The sequence below is a fragment of the Anolis carolinensis genome, chromosome 2, assembly GCF_035594765.1.
Source record: "Anolis carolinensis isolate JA03-04 chromosome 2, rAnoCar3.1.pri, whole genome shotgun sequence".
NCBI lineage: Eukaryota > Metazoa > Chordata > Lepidosauria > Squamata > Dactyloidae > Anolis > Anolis carolinensis.
In genome coordinates this window covers 162,800,418-162,815,997 of record NC_085842.1, presented here as the reverse complement: position 1 = coordinate 162,815,997, position 15,580 = coordinate 162,800,418, and the positions used below count along the sequence as shown (strand labels likewise).

The following is a 15,580-nucleotide window of genomic DNA, read 5'->3' as shown; positions in this document are numbered from 1 at the left end:
TATTTTATCACTTTTTGGGTTCAGCATTTCCTGCCTGCCCTGACAGATAGAAAGCAGAAATCTATGGATAATACTTGGGCTGCGGTGGCACAATGGGTTAAACCCCTTTGCCGGCTGAACTGCTGACCTGAAGGTTGGAGGCCCGAATCCACGAGACGGGGTGAGCTCCCATAAGTCAGCCCTAGCTTCCCTTGCGGGGACACAAGTGAAGTATCCCAGCAGGATGGTAACACATCCAGGCGTCCCCTGGGCAACGTCTTTGTAGATGGCCGATCCTCTCACACCAGAAGTGACTTGCAGTATGTTAGCTTCTGACACGATTAAAAAAAAAACTTGGGCTATTCCCACTAAGAAAAACAGCCTTCACCTGTCTTTCAGAGTAGCAAAGATCCAGATGGCATTTCCCTAGGTATGGCTCAGAAAAGGCAGTCTCAGCCCCATAAAAGTCATCTCTGTTATGTCAGAAAAATGCTAGAGACATTTCTGCTCATATAAGACCTGCCTAGAGCAACAAAGGCAAATCCTAGGCACCAGCACGGCACAATCTCATTATAAGAGGCAAGAGTATTGTACTTACCGACAGGGTAAGACGGATCTCAACATGATTGCAGTTTTTGGACAGCTTTTTCCTTAAAGCTCTGATGGCATCCTTTGGCCTGTTGTAATAAACATAACCAGAGAAAATATTGTTGAGTGAACAAGGATTTGGCTTGTTAATCAGGGATACAGAAGTGGATGCTGTGCTTATTTCATGCTGGAAGAATAGTCTCAGGTTGGAAAATCAAATATAGGTGAGGGCTAGTGCATTCTGCTGTGCTGGTCATGCAATGGGTGTTTTGATGATGGTTAAGTCATGTGCAGAGAGTTTTCATAGGGTCTATTCCATAGATGTGTACAGCTGGTGGACAGTGTCACACACAATCCAGGAGTGGTGGGCAGCTTTCACTCTCAACTGAATAGTGCCCCTTACGAAGTGTGTTACTCCACCAAACTGGGAGGGAGAGTTTATGGTCCTCTAGAGCAGTGGTTCTCAACCTGTGGGTCCCCATGTGTTTTGGCCTACAACTCTCTGAAATCCCAGCCTGTTTACCAGCTGTTAGATTTTTGGGAATTGAAGGCCAAAACATCTGGCGATCTACAGGTTGAGAATCACTGCTCTAGATGTTGGATTTGGTCTTCCATCAGACCTGCCAGTACTACAATTCTGCAACATCTGGAGGGCAACAGGTCCTGTATTCCACCCTACAGGCATGAAAGGCAAAGAAGGAAAAGGGTGTGTTCAGAGAAATATTGAGGAGAGCTCATAATTACTCAGCTCTTAATTACTCTTCTGCCCCTGCAATCTTCAATAATTCAGTCTCTTCATATGTGAACATTAGTGGTGTGCATTTGCATGGAATCGCTGTTCATTTTGTTTAGTTTCATTAATTTTGGATCAGTTTTGTATTTGACCTCATTTCTGAATGTGGAGCGCCTGTACGAAAATAATTTTCATCTCGCTTACGAAAAAACGAACATTTTCAGACCATTAGCGGCAATGGGAGGGCTTCTGAGGCTCAACCCCCCTCTCAGTTTTTGGGCTGGGGGGGGGGGGTGAAAATCGCCACATGTGGAGGGCATTTTGACCCCTTTTAGCCCACCAACTTTTTAAATAGTTGGGTCTTCCCTAGATTACTATTGTTATTGATAATATTAACACCCATTGGCACACATCAGCTTTAATGGGAAAGCAGCCCTCTGTCAGTACCTGCTTATTGTTACACAGCCGAAAACGAAAGGAAAACGAAAACAAGCACAGTGACCATGCAGCTTTGTCTTTCGTGTCGCCTTTTGTTTCATCTGAAAATGGCATCTTTTGTTTCGTGCATCCGAATGGACAATACTAAACGAACAGACGAATGAAACAGATGAAACAAATACTGCACACATCACTAGTAAACATCCCTGTCACATAACCCGTATCACACAAAATCCGGGCTACTGTGACTGAACATTCGAACTGGGAAGCACATGAGCCATAATAGACTAAATACATTATTGTTGCTTGTGACTGATGGCTTATTGTAAATAAATCTGTATAATAGTATAAGAACTTTCACACTCAACAGAATTTCCTCCATAGCCTTCTTTTCTTTTGCTCTCTACTTCATGCAATGGCCTCCCTTTGTAAGGAAATTCAACAATAACAATACTTCATATTTAAATACCCCATGACATGGCCCATCAATCAATCTCTGTCTTCATGCCTGCATCAGATTAAGTTGATTTAAAAGAGGAGCCCAAATTGTTTTTCCAATTCACTGGGGCCAGATGCTAATAACATCGCATTACCCTACCCAAAATGCTGTGGCAAATTATGCAAGGTTAGGGGTGTTAGCAGAACAACAGCCTGGATTTCTTCCAATCTAATTACAGGATGCTACAAAACAATCTATGTAATCTTTCTGCATGGTTGATGATAAACAACTGTACTCCACCTCTTAGATGGGTGCAATATGGGGGTGGGAGGGTGGATGGCCTTGCACATAGACCTTTCATTTATTTATATATTCATATATAAGGTGTGGCAGAAGCAAGACGAAAACATGGTTCCTCGTTTTGAGAATGTTACAGTGGAGTGCATATTCTACATATATATCTTTTTTAGCATTAAAAATGACCATGTTTTAAATTCTTTTTTTTTTAACTATTAGAAACGTTAAGTCAGACAGCTAGATTGTGGCTTGCACTCCTAGTCATTAGTCCAGCACTCTTGCTTCTCCCTAATAGCAACTATTCATAGGCTTCCAGGAAACCCACAAGCTGGGGAACAGCATGTGGTACTCAAGAGATATAATATTTGAAAGTATTCTTCAGAAGCTGGGGGAGAAAAAGCCACTCTACCAACTTTATGGCATTTATACTAGAGTTTTCTTGCTTTCCTTTGGCTTTCACATTGCTTTGTTCTCTTTGTCTCATGTATTTTAGATGATAAATTTAAAAGCAGCACCTGTCTTGCATTTAAAAGGCACCAAAATTTAGGAAACACTTTTTAATTTATAAGAACCCTTCAACTAGACTGGAGAAAGCTCTATTCAAAGCCTTGCTTAGTGGACCATTTGGAGATCTTTAAACAGAAGTTGGGTGAGTATCTTTTAGGAGTACCTTAGCTGTGCATTTCTGCATGTTAGAGGGTGGACTAGATAGACTGTGGGCTCTCCCAACCTTTATGTCAATGAGTTTGTGATACCTGTAGAGTGGGGCATGAATGCGATCAGTCTACATATCAGTCATAAAGCAAAGGTACAATTTAACTGCAATGTGAAGAATCTAAACATTCATGTACAAAGATGAGAGATGGATGGAAGTGAGGGAAGACATAGTGGCAGTGACTTGGGCCGGGAGACTGGCATGGGCAACAATCTCATTTTCATGACATACAAAAGAAAGAAAAAAACCCATCAAATAAGGACTCCTTCCAAACAAGGGCTGAGGTGTCTTTTTTAAGCGGAGATCTTTTGGTTTACAATGTGATGTGAGCCAGCTGGCACCAATGACTCTTTGCTTAATGGGGTATATCTTTGTTGCCCATCTAAATTAAATGTTAGGGATCAAGGAACATACAAGATCACAGCCATTTCACTGCAAAGTTACCAGCCTTCGGCTATGTAATTCAGTTGTTCCAGCAGGCAGGCATTTTATCACTTACTGAGAAAACAGCAGTGTGCTTGGCATGGCTCCACTGGCTAAGTGGCTATCACTTCCGTTTCAGAAAAACTGTAGAGGAGCCTAGCAACAGGGGCATAGTTTGAATTAGGAGAGGGATAGATGGCAATTCCCACTCGCTGTCATAGGCCAAGGAGCCCTAACTTCTTACAGACATTCTGTGAGACTTGTAGGACTTTTCTAAGGCTTTTAGAATTTTCCACCAAAGGGCAGAGTGTACATGCACTAAATAAAATGTTGCAATCTTACGTACACTTCCTTAAGATCAGGTTCTGTTAAACAGGATGGGATTTACTTTCAGCAAACAGGCACACAATGTCAGGATGTCCTAAATTTTGTCTTTGCAAATCAACACACAAGTAAAACTTATCATTTTGTTTTCTTAACCTACAATCCTCTATCTCACTTGGGGGTGAGTATTTCCACTTCATTGGAACCATATGACATGAACACATACATTCTCTTCTGCCATAGTACAGACAATATGAAGTTGCCTCCCACTATGTACATACAGTAGAGTCTCGCTTATCCAACGTAAACGGGCTGGCAGAATGTTGGATAAGCAAATAGGTTGGATAATAAGGAGAGATTAAGGAAAAGCCTACTAAACATCAAATTAGGTTATGATTTTACAAATTAAGCACCAAAACCTCATGTTATACAACAAATTTGACAGAAAAAGTAGTTCAATACACAGTAATGTTATGTAGTAATTACTGTATTTACGAATTTAGCACCAAAATATCACGATATATTGTAAACATTGACTACAAAAATGCATTGGATAATCCAGAATGTTGGATAAGCCAGTGTTGGATAAGTGAGACTCTACTGTATGTGTAAAAGGAGCCTCTAATTCACTTATAGTGAGTTTTGTGGAATACAGTAGGCCCTTGGTATCCGCAAGGGTTTGGTCCTGTGAATATCAGAACCTATGGATGCTCATGTCCCATTAAATACAATCACATACTAAAATTGTACCCTTGATACAAAATAGAAAATCAAGGTTTGCATTTTGGAAAAATATTTTCAAAAATATTTTCAATCTGTGGATCTATCAATACAGAGGGCCAACTGTACAAGCATTCTTACACAGAAGTGATATGCAGGTAAGATACTGTACCTGCACCTCTGACCCGAAAAGCCTGACCACTGGAATCTAGGAGTGATCCAGCAGAGAGAAAAAAGGGGAAGGAGAGTGCCTCTGCTTTACCTACCATTATAAATGCTATTTCTGGAATATTCTAAAACTCCATGTAAATCAGTGCTAATTTCAGTTCTTAATTTCTCAATGAAGTTCTCCAATCATCTCAAAATGCATTTGTGATCAGATATTTTTTTTGTGTCAGGAGCGACTTGAGAAACTGCAAGTCGCTTCTGGTGTGAAAGAATTGGCCGTCTGCAAGGACGTTGCCCAGGGGATGCCCAGATGTTTGATGTTTTACCATCCTTGTGAGAGGCTTCTCTCATGTCCCTGCAGGAGCTGGAGCTGACAGAGGGAGCTGATCCGCACTCTCCCTGGGTTGGATTCAAGCCAGCAGCCTTCAGGTTGGATTTAGGTCAGCAACCCAACCTTCAAGTCAGCAGTCTGCTGGCACAAGGGTTTCGTACATTGTGCCACCAGGGACTCCTGATCAGATACTGAACCAATATCATTCTTGTTTGCTAATGAACCATTTGAAGTAGGACATTTTTGCTATAGCCCCTATACATGAAATCCTTGAGTTACAAACATCTGACTTATATCTGACTTCTAGTTACAACCAGGGATGGGACAATAGGAAGTGTGAGGAAGAGAAATTCACTCCTATAAGAGTTATCATGGGAAAAGGATATCTCCACTGAAGCTGTATCACCAATACTTGTTTCCACAACAAACCAATTTTTTCAAAATCCAGTTCTCACACGGACAGATAGAGAGGGGAAATCTTCTGAACAGGACACAGACAGCAGAACAAACATAATAGGTGTGTCAATCTTTCCCTATGGTATCTATACCTAAAAAAGGGGTATGTTATTGCTGCAGTTACACTTTAAAAATGTACCTCTTCCGACTTACATAAAAGTTCTTAAGTTGAAAAACAAACCTACAGAACTTCTCCTGTTTCTAACCCAGGGACTGCCTGTTTACTTTACATCAGAGAGATACTGTCAATATAGCAAGTGAAACCTAAGAGTAGTTTGGGTTCAAATGTCTAAACTCTCTTTTATGCTATCCTAGTTCACAAACCTTCACGGGATTATTGCGGAGTAATGTGCTGTCCTGAGCTCTTTAAAGGAAAGCTAAGATATGTTATTAATACATATCATCTCCAAAAGGAAATTAAGAAGCTCACTTTCTTTCCTGTATCCTTCATCTAGGCTTCTATATAGAAAATGCCATCTCTTTCCAGATTTTCCAAGTCTGTTTAAACCATAAATCCCATGTAAATGAAGAATTCCCTGTTTTCAATAGAACTTTTCTCCTGACCAGTGGGTTTAAGATTACACTTAATATCAGGTCCTGAATTCCATCACTGTTTTAATTCTCTTATATGCTGCTTAAATAAATGTTCAGTGACAAACCTATTATTAAAGAAATTGCTACTAGTTGTGCCAATAAAAATGCCAGAAACCTACCAAGTTCATAACACTGTTTGCAGTTAAAAATTACAAAACATAGACTTTGGGATTGCTTCTCATCTTCTCTTTTAAAGCTTCCAAAGGGTTAGTCATGTATGTTGAAGCTAAAAAGGAATCCAATGGCTCCTGGAAGAGTAACTGTGGTTTGTGTGTGATAGAAGGGCATGCACCATGATCGTGAGCAACTTCTTAAAGCACAAGTGAAAAACATTGGTTATCCCATTTATAAACTAGGTGTTACAGTTTATACCTTTAAACCAGTGGTTCTCAACCTGTGGGTCCCAGATGTTTTGGCCTTCAACTCCCAGAAATCCTAGCAGCTGGTAAAATGTCTGGGATTCCTAGGAGTTGTTGGAGAAAACACCTGGGGACCCACGGGTTGAGAACCACTGCTTTAGAAGGAACATGTAAATAAAATGTTTACAATGTATAAGCAAACACTACATTTCACTAGCTATTTGCTTTCAGTCAAGTTTAGGTTACATTTTCAGGGCTGAGGGAAAGCAATTCTAACATGTTGTGAAAACATGAATTTGCCAGCATGTCAAGTACCTCTGACCTGTTGAATTTTAGCAGGATCAATATTCACCAGAGTTTTTAGGCTTTGCTGAATGCTAATGAACTTGGAATACTGCTTTTTAAAGTACATCTCAGAATCCCTGACCATCATGGCAAGCTTAGAAATCCACTGTCTGAATTTTAAGATATGCGCACCAACAGCAAAGCAATATAGGTCAACAAAAATTACAAGGAAATTATCTTTATCTCAATACAAGGTAAAACATTTGATGTTGGAGGCAGTTTTTTCTGTGTCAAGAGTGACCTAAGATACTGCAAGTAACTTCTGGTCTGAGAGAATTGGCTGTCTGCAAGGATATTGCCCAGGAGACTCCTGCTGTTTTGATGTTTTACCATCCTATGGGAGGCTTCTCTCATGTCCCTGCATGGGGAGCTGGAGCTGACAGAGGGAGCTCACTCGCTCTTCCCGAATTCAAACTGCTGACCTCTCAGTCAGCAGTCCTGAGGCACAAGGGTTTAACCCATTGCACCACAGGGGGCTCCATTGGTGGCAGTGATACTTTAACAGAAAGATCTGAATCCCATACAAAGTTTCTAAAGATAATCAACAAACTCACCCTTGTGCTGTTGAGTTGATGATGTCACAGATATGCATGAACTGACCCCACTCTTCTGTCTGTAGTCCTCCAAATGTAGCCTTTTCTGCAGAGAGGATTAATTTTAATGAATGCTAACAGAATGGCCATGCGCAATATAACTTTGATCAATTCATTTCAAATGCATGATATGGAGAGCTTTTTTAAAATTTAAGAGAGCATCTTTCAAATTGCCCAGAGACATGGTATAAGTGTCCTTCCTCAGTTGGAACAGTCACCATTAGACAGCAAGAAAGGCAGAAGGCCAATTTATGAGGTACAGTAGAGTCTCACTTATCCAACACTCGCTTATCCAACGTTCTGGATTATCCAACGCATTTTTGGAGTCAATGCTTTCAATATATCGTGATATTTTGGTGCTAAATTCATAAATACAGTAATTACTACATAGCATTAATGCGCATTGAACTACTTTTTCTGCCAAATTTGTAGTCTAACATGATGTTTTGGTGCTTCATTTGTAAAATCATAACCTAATTTGATGTTTTTTCCTTAATGCCTCCTTATTATCCAACATATTCGCTTATCCAACGTTCTGCCGGCCAGTCTATGTTGGATAAGTGAGACTCTACTGTATTCAATGAACGTTCATCATGAAATGTCTAGGAAATGTTAAGTGTGAGGAGTGGGTTGTTAGATATAATCAAGTGAATACTTGGCATTAGGGAGGCCAGAAGCAGAGACTTCTGCATTGTTATTCATAACTGTGTGCAGAAGAACATTTTAGCAGGTGCTAAAGTAAATTTTCTCTGCATGAGCCCAAGGAGAAATTAATAGATGCTTTCTTTTGCCTCTGGTCATTTGGGACAACATAGTACAAGGGAGAATGTTTTTAAAAACCAGGAGACAAAAACGGATTAACGTTGAAATCTAATGGTCAGGATTTGGAAAGCCCTGAGCTATGGAACCCACTAGTTCAATGGTTCTCAACCTGTGGGTCCCCAGGTGTTTTGGCCTACAACTCCCAGAAATCCCAGCCAGTTTACCAGCTGTTAGGATTTCTGGGAGTTGAAAGCCAAAAACATCTGGGGACCCCAGGATGAGAACCACTGAACTAAATGGTTGGGCTAGTTATCTTTTCTCAGCTTGAACTGTATGATGAAATAGTATAAAGGAAAGAGATGTAGTACTGTGACAAGCTCAGTCAAGTCTGGTGGCTAGGGGGTGGGAAGCAATATAAAAGCAGTCAGCTAACACAATTAAAAAAAACTTTGCCAGGTTGCTTAACACAACCAATGAACCAAAAGAGGGACACATTAAATCATGCTCTTCCAATTTAGCATAATGGGGCCTCCAAAATACATACTTCTTCTGAGTATGGTGGTAGGCATAGTAACTACAGTCCATCCCAAGTTAATAAGGCACTCTTCACCTGTTCTGAAAGCTAATCCAGACAACATAGCCCCATGGTCTTGTCCCACATCAAGGTACATAACTAGGAGAGAAAGGAGTCAAGAAGACAGGAAGTGTGTCCTGGATAATAACTGCAGGAAATTAGCAATGTCCTCCAGTCTCAATTCGCCACAAAGGGCAGTTATATACTCATGTATAAGTCTAGAAATTTTGGGGTGAAAATTAACCCAAGAAATCTGGATCACTGTCTGCTTTGCATCTCAATCAAAGAGGTAAAAGTGAAATATAAACCATCATGATCATCACCATCATCAACCTATCCATGGATCAATGTAAGTGCTGTTCCTTCACTCTTGTCAAAAAAGGAGACCACTTCTGAGCAGAGTGGTAAAAAACGAGAATGTAGTCCATCCCAGAAGAACCTAAAAGAAACTTAAGGTTAGAAGCACCAGTGCTCTCTGTTGCAGCACAGATACTGGTTGTTTTGAATGCCTGAATGGGAAAAATATTGGTGGTAGTGGCCAAAAAGATTCTGCTGCTCTTCACCTGCTGACTAAAGTCCCTTATGGGAAGTGTTGACTTCCCCAGCTAGATATAAGGATTCCATATATTTGTTTGCTTTTCTCCTAATGCAAGCAGGGCAAGTGAAGCTGAACATGTAAAGCTTCTCCAGGCAGTGAGATATAGCAACGATTATTATTAAATCTGAAGCATTATTATATTACAATATATCTGAGGAAGTACATGATAAAAGGGCATAGTCTTCAGAAAGGCACAAAGCAAGGGTTGCACGCTGATGTTAAGAAGACGAAATAATGACCACAGATGAGACCCATAACTTTAAAGCAGGTAATGAAGACATCAGAATAGTTAAAGGTTTTCAATACCTGGGCTCAATCGTAAATCAGAATCGACTGTATTCATAAAATCGCAAGAAGACTATAAAGGGAAGATCTGGAAGAATTTGACAACGATCCTCAAGTATAAAGACATACACCAAAGTCAGGGTCATTCAAGGCCACAGTATTGTTTTCTATGTATGGTTGTGAAAGCTGGACATTGAAGGAAACAGACAGGAGCAACATCAACTTATTTTAAATATGGTGTTGGTAAATACTTTGTAGTACTAAAAAGTAAATGGGTCCTAAAGCAAATCAAACCTGAAGTCTCACTAAATGTTTAGCTGTAGTTGCACTTTGGATGCATCATGGGATGACATAATTCACCAGAAAGGTGACAATGCTCAAAAAAGAAGAAGGCAGTAGGAAAAGCGGTGATTGCATTCAGGTACATTGATTCAATCAAGGAAGTCACAGTCCTGAGTTTGAAAGGCCTTGGTTGGTTGTTAGATCACTGAGGATCCTGCAGGTTTCCTGTTCACATGGTTGCCATAAGTCAAAGTCAATTTGACAGCAACAAGTGCCCCAAGACTTCTTCCACTCCTTTGTTTTGACAATGAAATAGATTAATGCAGTTTTCTCTTTCATACTGCTTCAACTGAATGATGATTCAAATGATACAAGCTGTAGCTTGTGAGAGCCTTAAGCCAGTCACTCTCTTTCTTATCCTAATCTATGGCAACAATAAGACCAAGTGTGCCTTTTGGACCACTCCAGAGGAAAGTAACTAACTAACAAGTCAATAATCATCCCCAGCCAAGGGACAGCATTGTGGTTGTGGATGTTGGGAGCTGAAGTGAAGAGAAAGATAAGAGGTGACATGATAGCCCTGTTTAAATATTATAATATTTAAAATGAAGTCATGAAGAACAGTGGATTCGAACAAATAAGAAAAGAAACTCTACCTAAACATTAGGAAGAACTTCCTGATGGTTAAGAGCTGTTTGGCAGTGAAAAATATTGCCTTGGTTAAGTCTCCTTCTCTGAAGATTTTTAAGAAGTGGCTGGATGGCCATCTGTTAGGGCTTTGATTGTGTTTTCCTGCATGGCTGAATGGGGTTGGACTGGATGGCCCTTATGGCCTCTTCCTATTCTCTAATTCTAGGGCTACATGACCACAGCAGAATAAATGCAGTTTGACACTACTTTAACAACACTACTTTAATGTTTTTAATGTCATGGAATCATGGGAGTTGTAGTTTAACAAGGTCTTAAGCCTTCTCTTCCAAAGAGTGTTGGCACACAAATTCAACATGGCCAAGAGGAAATACTGGTGGACTTTGGAGATAATTGACTTTTAACTGGGAGTTATAGTTCACCTGTATTCCATGAGCCCTCTGAACCCCACCAATGATAGATCTGGGCCAAACTTGGCACACAGACCCAACACTGCCAACTTTCATACTGGTGGACTTTGGGGTGATTAACTTTGGTATCAGAGTTATAGCTCACCCATATTCAGAGAACACTGAAGCCAGCAAGTGACAGATCTGGACCACACTTGGCACACAGACCCAACATGGCCAACTGTCAATACTGGCAGGCTTTGTGGGTGATTGACATTGGCATTAGAGACTTATAGTTCACACATATTAGAGAATACTGAATTCAATAGAGGAGGGATCTTGACCAAACTTGGCACAAAGACCCAACACGGGCAAGTGTGCATGCTGGCGGGGTTCAAAGAAAATTGAATATGGGAGTTGTAGTTCAGCATTATCCAGAGAGCATTGAACCCAGCCGATGATGGATCTGGACCAAACTTGGCACACAGACCCAACATGGCCAACTTTGATTACTGGTGGACTTTGGGGGTGATTGACTTTGAAAGCTGAGAGTTATAGTTCATCCATATTGAGAACACTTAACCCAGCAGGTTATGGATCTGGACCACACTTGGCACACAGACCCAACATGGCCAGCTGTGAATATTGGTAGGGTTTGGAGGTGATTGCCCTGGGAAACTACAGGGTGATTGCCCTGTAGTTCACCCTTATCCAAAGAACACTGAACCCAGCTGATAACATATCTGGACCAAACTTGGCACACAGACCCAACATGGTCAAATACGAATACTGTCAGGCTTTGGCGGTGATTGTCCTTGCCATATGAGAGTTGTAGTTCACCTGCATCCAGAGAGCACTGAACCCAGCCAAGGACAATCTGCACCAAACTTGGCACACAGACCCAACACAGCCAACTGTGCATACTGGCAGGATTTAGGAGTGACTGACCTTGGCATCAGGGAGTTCACCTGTATTCAGAGAACACTGAACCCAGCAGATGATGGACCTGAACCAAATTTGGCACACAGACTCAACATAGTCAACCGTGAATACTGGAGGAGTTTGGGGAGGATTGACTCAGGATTTTTGGGAACTGTAGTTCACCCACATCCTTATGTATTTTCTAATGGGAGCATTCATAAGAAAATAACAGGAAAGACTGGGTTTTCCTTTAAGAAATATTGAGACATATGAGCAAACTGGTATTACCCAACACCCCAAAACAAACAAGGCCCTTTTCAAACAAACCTAAGCTAGTAATAAATAAATCTAAATATCAACAATATAAATATCTGGGTTTCTGTGAGTCTTTCAGGCTGTATAAATATACAGCAGAGTCCCATTTATCCACATTCGATTATCCAACGTTCTGGATTATCCAACGCAGTCTGCCTTTTCATAATCAATGTTTTTGTAGTCAGTGTTTTAAATTCATTGTGATATTTTAGTGGTAAATTTGTAAATACAGTACAGTAGAGTCTCACTTATCCAACATAAACAGGCCGGCAGAACGTTGGATAAGCGAATATGTTGGATAATGAGGAATTAAGGATAACCCTATTAAACATCAAATTAAGTTATGATTTTACAAATTAAGCACCAAAACATCATGTTAGACAACAAATTTGTCAGAAAAAGTAGTTCAGTACACAGTAATGCTATATAGTAATTACTGTATTTATGAATTTAGCACCAAATTGACTACAAAAATGGGTTGGATAATCCAGAACGTTGGATAAGCGAGTGTTGGATAAATGAGACTCTACTGTAAATACTACATAGCATTACTGCGCATGGAACTACTTTCCCACTTATCCAACATTCGATTATCCAACGTTCTGGATTATCCAACGCAGTCTGCCTTTTAGTAGTCAATGTTTTTGTAGTCAATGTTTCAATACATTGTGATATTTTGGTGCTAAATTTGTAAATACAGTAATTACTACGTAGCATTACTGAGTATTGAACTACTTGTTCTGTCAAATTTGTTGTATAACATGATGTTTTGGTGATTAAATTGTAAAATCATAGCCTAATTTGATGTTTAATAGGCTTTTCTTTAATCTCTCCTTATTATCCAACATATTCACTTATCCAACGTTCTGCCTGCCTGTTTATGTTGGATAAGTGAGACTCTAAATATCATAAGGAAAGTAGCTTCTTTCCTGGACAACCTGAACCTGGAATGGAGCTAGCCAAAGTTCTTTGTGCTTCCCACCAATCTGAACCCGCTCCCGAGATCCATCTACACCAGGTATGGGCAAACTTCGGCCCTCCGGGTGTTTTGGACTGCAACTCCCACAATTCCTAACAGCCTAGCGGCTGTTAGGAATTGTGGAAGTTGCAGTCCAAAACACCCGGAGGGCCGAAGTTTGCCCATACCTGATCTACACTGTACAATTAAGGCGGTTTGGATCCCACTTTACTTTGCCTCCCGTGGTTCAGTGTGTTAAAGTGCTGAGATGCTGAACTTGCAGACCGAAAGGTCCCAGGTTCAAATATGAGGAGCGGAGTGAGTGCCCGCTGTTAGCTCCAGCTTCTGCCAACCTAGCAGTTCGAAAACATGCCAATGTGAGTAGATCAATAGGTACCGCTCCGGCGGGAAGGTAACGGCGCTCCATGCAGTCATGCCGGCCACATGACCTTGGAGGTGTCTACAGACAACGCCGGCTCTTCTGCTTAGAAATGGAGATGAGCACCAATCCCCAGAGTCAGACACGACTGGACTTAATGTCAAGGGAAAACTTTACCTTTACCATACTTTGCCCATGGCTTGATGTTATGGAATAGCGGGAGGTGTTTGACAAAGTCCTTAGCCTTCCCTGCCAAAGAGTGCGGATCTCTCACCCAACTCCCATATTTCCCGAGCAATTCAAGTGTAACCAACTGCATGAACTCTACAGTGTAGGTGCCCTTCTGGCTGGTAAAGGGGAAGGAAAGCTTTTCCTTACCGATCAGGTGTCCCACGGCGGTGCCGAAGGGGTCCTTCTGGCTCTTCCCGAAAGCCATGTTCTGCTCTCCAAAAGGAAAGAGGGGAAACCCGCCTCGGAGGGACTTGGCCCGGGAACTGCTGCTGCCGCTGCTTCCTTGGAGTCGGGCTCTGCCGTTTGGGAGCCAGGCTCCGTCTCTGATCCAAGGAGGAGGAGCCAGAGGGAGACTCCAGGTGGGGCTCCTCGCCGCGGATCCTCCCAGAAAAACGCAAGAGAGAAAGAGAGAGGGAGAAATAGAGAGAGAGAGAAGGGGCGCAGCAGCCCTAACCAGGCAGGGGAGGGACTTCCTCTTTCTCCCCGAGCCAAACGCGGCTCAGGATGCATCTACACTGTGGAATCAATAGAGTTGAACTACCGGGACTCAATGCTATGGGAATCCCGGGAGTTGTAGTTGTACAATATCTGTAGCCTTCTCTGCCAGGGAATGCTAATGCTTCACCAAGCTACATGAGCCATAGCAGTTAAAGTGGTGCCAAACTGCATGATTCCTACAATGTAGAGACACAGCCCATAACAAAGAACTTTGAAAAGCAACCCACAGGCTCATTTCATTGTTGGAATCACTTAAGGGTGTAGAAGTAATCCATTGGGCAGAAATGTAGTGGAAGTGTTTCAAACTTCATCCCACAGTGTAGATGCACCCATAGGTTTCTAGATGCTCGGGATCTCCCATGTTTAGCCATTTCCCAAAGTGGGAATAACTTTCCGCAGATACAGTAGAGTCTCACTTATCCAACATAAACGGGCCGGTAGGACGTTGGATAAGCGAATATGTTGGATAATAAGGAGGGATTAAGGAAAAGTGTATTAAACATCAAATTAGGTTGTGATTTTACAAATTAAGCACCAAAATATCATGTTATACAACAAATTTGACAGAAAAAGTAGTTCAATATGCAGTAATGCTATGTAGTAATTAATGTATTTACGAATTTAGCACCAAAATATCACGATATATTGAAAACATTGACTACAAAAATGCATTGTATAATCCAGAATGTTGGATAAGCGAGTGTTTGATAAGTGAGACTCTACTGTATATATAAACCTTCCTTGCTTAGTTTCTCCATACCTCACAACCTCTGAGGATGCCTGCCATAGATGTGGGCGAAACGTCAGGAGAGAATACTTCTGGAACATGGCCATAAAGCCCGGAAAACATACAACAACCCTGTGATCCCGGCCATGAAAGCCTTCGACAACACAACTTTGGGAATGCTTGTATCTTGGCGTCTAGTCCATAGGTAAAGGTTCTCCCCTGACATTAAGTCTAGTCGTGTCCGACTCTGGGGGTTGGTGCTCATTTCCATTTCTAGGCTGAAGAGCCGACGTTTATAAACACCTCCAAGGTCATATGGCCGGCATGACTGCATGGAGTGCTGTTACCTTCCCGCCAGAGCGGTACCTATTGATCTACTCACATTTGCATGTTTTCGAACTGCTAGGTTACCAGAAGCTGGGGCTAACGGTGGGAGCTCACCACACTCTCTGTATTCAAACTGCCGACCTTTCAGTCAGCAAGTTCAGCAGCTCAGCAGTTTAACCTGCTG

The 15,580-nt window shown here is 41.4% G+C and overlaps 1 protein-coding gene across 2 annotated transcripts in view; it reads right to left on the bottom strand.

The window, feature by feature from the left end:
- Positions 1 to 14,295, bottom strand: part of tom1l1 (target of myb1 like 1 membrane trafficking protein) — a 59,332-nt gene extending 45,037 nt beyond the window's left edge. Inside the window, exons 1-3 of one of the 2 annotated variants that reach the window (XM_062970985.1) lie at positions 13,992 to 14,295; positions 7,464 to 7,548; positions 578 to 656 (exon numbers count right to left, since the gene is read on the bottom strand). In XM_062970985.1, the coding sequence (XP_062827055.1) occupies positions 578 to 656; positions 7,464 to 7,548; positions 13,992 to 14,049 (222 nt within the window). In that variant the 5' untranslated portion in view covers positions 14,050 to 14,295. The remainder of the gene's footprint in view (positions 1 to 577; positions 657 to 7,463; positions 7,549 to 13,991) is intronic. The other variant, XM_062970986.1, reaches the window with a different exon arrangement.
- Between the last annotated feature and the right edge of the window lie 1,285 nt (positions 14,296 to 15,580).